General features: G+C 36.1%; 1 protein-coding gene across 1 annotated transcript in view; it reads left to right on the top strand.

Moving 5' to 3' along the window:
- The window catches only part of CUNH5orf24 (chromosome unknown C5orf24 homolog), a 9,790-nt gene extending 8,080 nt beyond the window's left edge, over positions 1-1,710 (top strand). The window contains exon 2 of the mRNA XM_012808788.2: positions 706-1,710. Within this exon, the coding sequence (XP_012664242.1) occupies positions 709-1,275 (567 nt within the window). The 5' untranslated portion in view covers positions 706-708 and the 3' untranslated portion in view covers positions 1,276-1,710. The remainder of the gene's footprint in view (positions 1-705) is intronic.
- The last annotated feature ends 1,902 nt before the right edge of the window (positions 1,711-3,612 follow it).

The following is a 3,612-nucleotide window of genomic DNA, read 5'->3' as shown; positions in this document are numbered from 1 at the left end:
AGTCTAATCACATAGCCAGATGTGGTGGCTCACACTTATAATCCTAGCACTTCAGGAGGCTGAGGCAGGTGCATTGCTTGAGCTCAGGAGTTCAAGACCACCCTGAGCAAGAATAAGACTCCATCTCTGCAGAAAAAACTGGAAAAACTGGCCAGGCATTGTGGGAGACATCTATAGTCCCAGCTGTTCAGGAGGCTGAGGCAAAAGGATCTCTTGAGCCCAAGAGTTTGAGGTTGCTTTGAGCTGTAATGCCACTGCATCCTACCCAGGGGGACATAGGTTGTCTCAAAGAAAAAAAAAAGTTCTCACCTTGACTGTTACTGTTTGGGAGTTAGTAATCTAGAAGGGAAAACCCTATAAAATGTAACCTTTGTTTCCTACTTAAATACTTCTCTTATTCCTTATCAGGTGACATTGATGGTTACTACTTTAGTATTATAATTGAGTTAGTTATATTGTATGTTGTTTGTCCATATCCATGATTAAGTTGAAGAAAAAAGTATCTTTTAATCTGTTGATGTGTGTTTGTTTATAAGTGGTCTGGAGTCGTGCCTATCAGCCTGATTTTAGGTCATGTGCATAGTTGTTGGAAGACAGGTTATGTTCCCACTGAATGCTGCCATATACATACATACACGCACATATATATATATACTTGTGTATTTGTATTTATACAAATTTGCTTTTTTTAAAATCTTTTGGTAGAAAATGATGCATCCTGTTGCCAGCAGTAATCCAGCTTTCTGTGGGCCTGGCAAACCTTCCTGCCTCAATGAAGATGCCATGAGAGCTGCTGATCAGTTTGACATATACTCTTCCCAGCAAACCAAGTACAACCACACAGTCAGCCACAAACCAATGGTTTGTCAGAGGCAAGACCCATTAAACGAAACACACTTGCAGACTACAAGTGGCAGAAGCATAGAGATAAAAGATGAACTAAAGAAAAAGAAAAATCTCAACCGATCTGGTAAGCGTGGCCGACCTTCGGGAACAACCAAATCAGCAGGATACCGGACCAGCACGGGCAGACCCCTGGGAACCACCAAAGCGGCTGGATTTAAAACAAGTCCAGGCAGACCTTTGGGTACAACTAAAGCTGCAGGATACAAAGTCAGCCCAGGGAGACCTCCAGGTAGCATTAAAGCTCTGTCCCGTCTTGCGGATCTTGGTTATGGCTGTGGCACTGCTGCTTTTCCTTATCCTATGATGCATGGCAGAGCAGTTCATGGGGTAGAGGAAACCAACAGTGAAGTCAAGCCACCCAATGAGTGAGTGAGGCAGAAAAAGAGGACCAGGTTTAGAAGATTGTGAATAATTCCAAAGCTTCTTGGTTTTATTTTGACATACATTTTTATGGTCTGGGCTTTTCAAATTTGTTTTCGTATTTGAGTTTTTTCCCTGTTTTTGTTCAGAAGCTGCCATATGCTGACAGATGCACTCAGGGCATGAGCAGTGGCATTATATTTGTACATAGATAGGTTCAAGTGTAATACCTAACAAAGTCATTTTTGCTTTTCCTTTACATTACAGTCATGTCTCATGTTTCATTACTACTTTTGGGCCATTCTAAATAGATGCTTTATGTGCTAATCAGCTGAAATCATTATACCTATTAATTTGTGAAGTAAATCTACAATATAATAAAGATACTGTCTAAGGTATTTTTAACTGATAGAACAAAAAACAAATGATTCAGGATTACTTGAATCACTAATTGTGATTTACTCACTAATTGTGAGTGCAACATTTATTTTCACAAAACAGACACAGATATTTGTATGCTTTGTCATTTGCATAGATTCAGGTGTTAAAAAAAACCTTATTTTTAATGTTCTAAGTTTAAGCAGCTTATTTATTGACCTACATGGCATTAGTTGATTTAACCATTATTCCTAAAATAATTCTTTAGTGTTTGTCTTTGAGCAGTTATAGGTTGTGTTATTTTTTAATTGCCTAAGAGCATATATACCAAACACTACAAACAATTCATACTTAGAAAAAAGTTAAACTATTTTGTAAAAACTGCACATTACATTTTTTGTGAAATACCATGCATTCTGAGAATAACATATTTCATATGATAGAAAAATAAACATTCTCAAGGTCTGCATGTAGCTATAGTCAGTATATTTTGCCTTTCAGATAATTAGTGAGTTTTAAAGTATTATGTTTTAAAACATTAATGTTGGTCATTTATTTGAAATATTTTTAGTTTTTCTGAGAAGTCGTTCCATTGCATTAGCACTTAATGTGTTTTCAGGTTTATATCTACCAAAGGACACAGATTTAATGGTAGACTGTAAAACTGGTATAAACAGAATGCAGTTTCCTGACCATCAGAACCCAGATATTAAAAAATATATAGGAATCCATCTATGCATGAAACATGTAAAAAATATGTTGGTTAGTTTAATTAAAAATCTTATTGTGGCTTCAATGAGACCACTTCATCCAAAAGAAAAATTTTATCCCCTAATAATGTTTGTTTTTAAAACAAGATAGAAAAGAGAAAAAAATATTGAATAGATACGTATGATATGAACAGAGGGAAATCTTTTTTCTTTCCTTTCTGAAAGTAATGTTCCTTGTTAATATACATCTAATTTATTCTGTTTGTTCTAAATAAAAAAGTATAAACTTCAGACTTGAAAAAATTCCACGGAACTTTACAGTGTTTGTACTTACGGATTTTAAATGCCTTTGAGATGAAAACACAGATTTCAGGACCCTAAAACTTTTAAAATAATTAAAAATTTAAAAGGACACATATTGTATTGTTTGGGCTTGCTCTCAGTTAATGAAAAAACTGATTGCAAATGGATGTCATGTTTCATACCTTTTTTATCAGGAAAAAAGCAGCAAGCCTTCAGGTGTTCCAGCGATGCCTGACACAATGAGCTGGACTTTATGCTGCTCTTTACAGTAAGAGGTGTTGCATTGTATGTGGGGACTATGTGTGCACTGGCGTCTAAGACAGTGACCTCAACAATAATATTAGCTTTGCACAAACCATAGAGAAAGATGTTGGAAGACTACATAATCAGTTGGAACATTCTGGCAGCTAAATTGCTACAAGAGCTTCTTGCAGAAGCTTATAATATAAAATTCTTAATAATTTACTCAGAACAGTATAACTTCTGACACACACATATGCTTGCATCTTTATTCATATGTTCATTATTTACTTTTCTTATGTATATGTCACTTAGCCATTTCTCACAATGATGTTCAATAGTTGGCTGCTTAGAGATCATTTTCTAGGGCTGGGTATGGTGGTTCCCGCCTGTAATGCTAGCATTCTGGATGGTTGAGGCAGAAGGATTATTGAGTTCAGGAGTTGGAGACCAGCTTGAGCAAAATCGAGACCCTCTCTCTATTAAAAATAAAAAAAATTAGCTAGGCATCATGGTCATCCATAGTCTCAACTACTTGGGAGACAGGCAGGAAGATCAGTTGAGCCCAAGAGTTTGAGGTTGTAGTGAGCTATGATGATACCACTGCACTCTACTAAGGGTGACAGAGTCGGACTCTGTCAAAAAAAAAAAGAAAAGAAAAAAATCCTTTTTCAAGCTAGTTCTAACGAAAGTTGTTTAATTAAATGTTTTACCA

Source organism: Otolemur garnettii, unplaced genomic scaffold (assembly GCF_000181295.1).
Source record: "Otolemur garnettii isolate 467f Iridium unplaced genomic scaffold, OtoGar3 scaffold00003, whole genome shotgun sequence".
NCBI classification, from domain to species: Eukaryota; Metazoa; Chordata; class Mammalia; order Primates; family Galagidae; genus Otolemur; species Otolemur garnettii.
The sequence above is the reverse complement of the archived record's forward strand: the minus strand, read 5'-3'. Positions and strand labels throughout refer to the sequence as shown.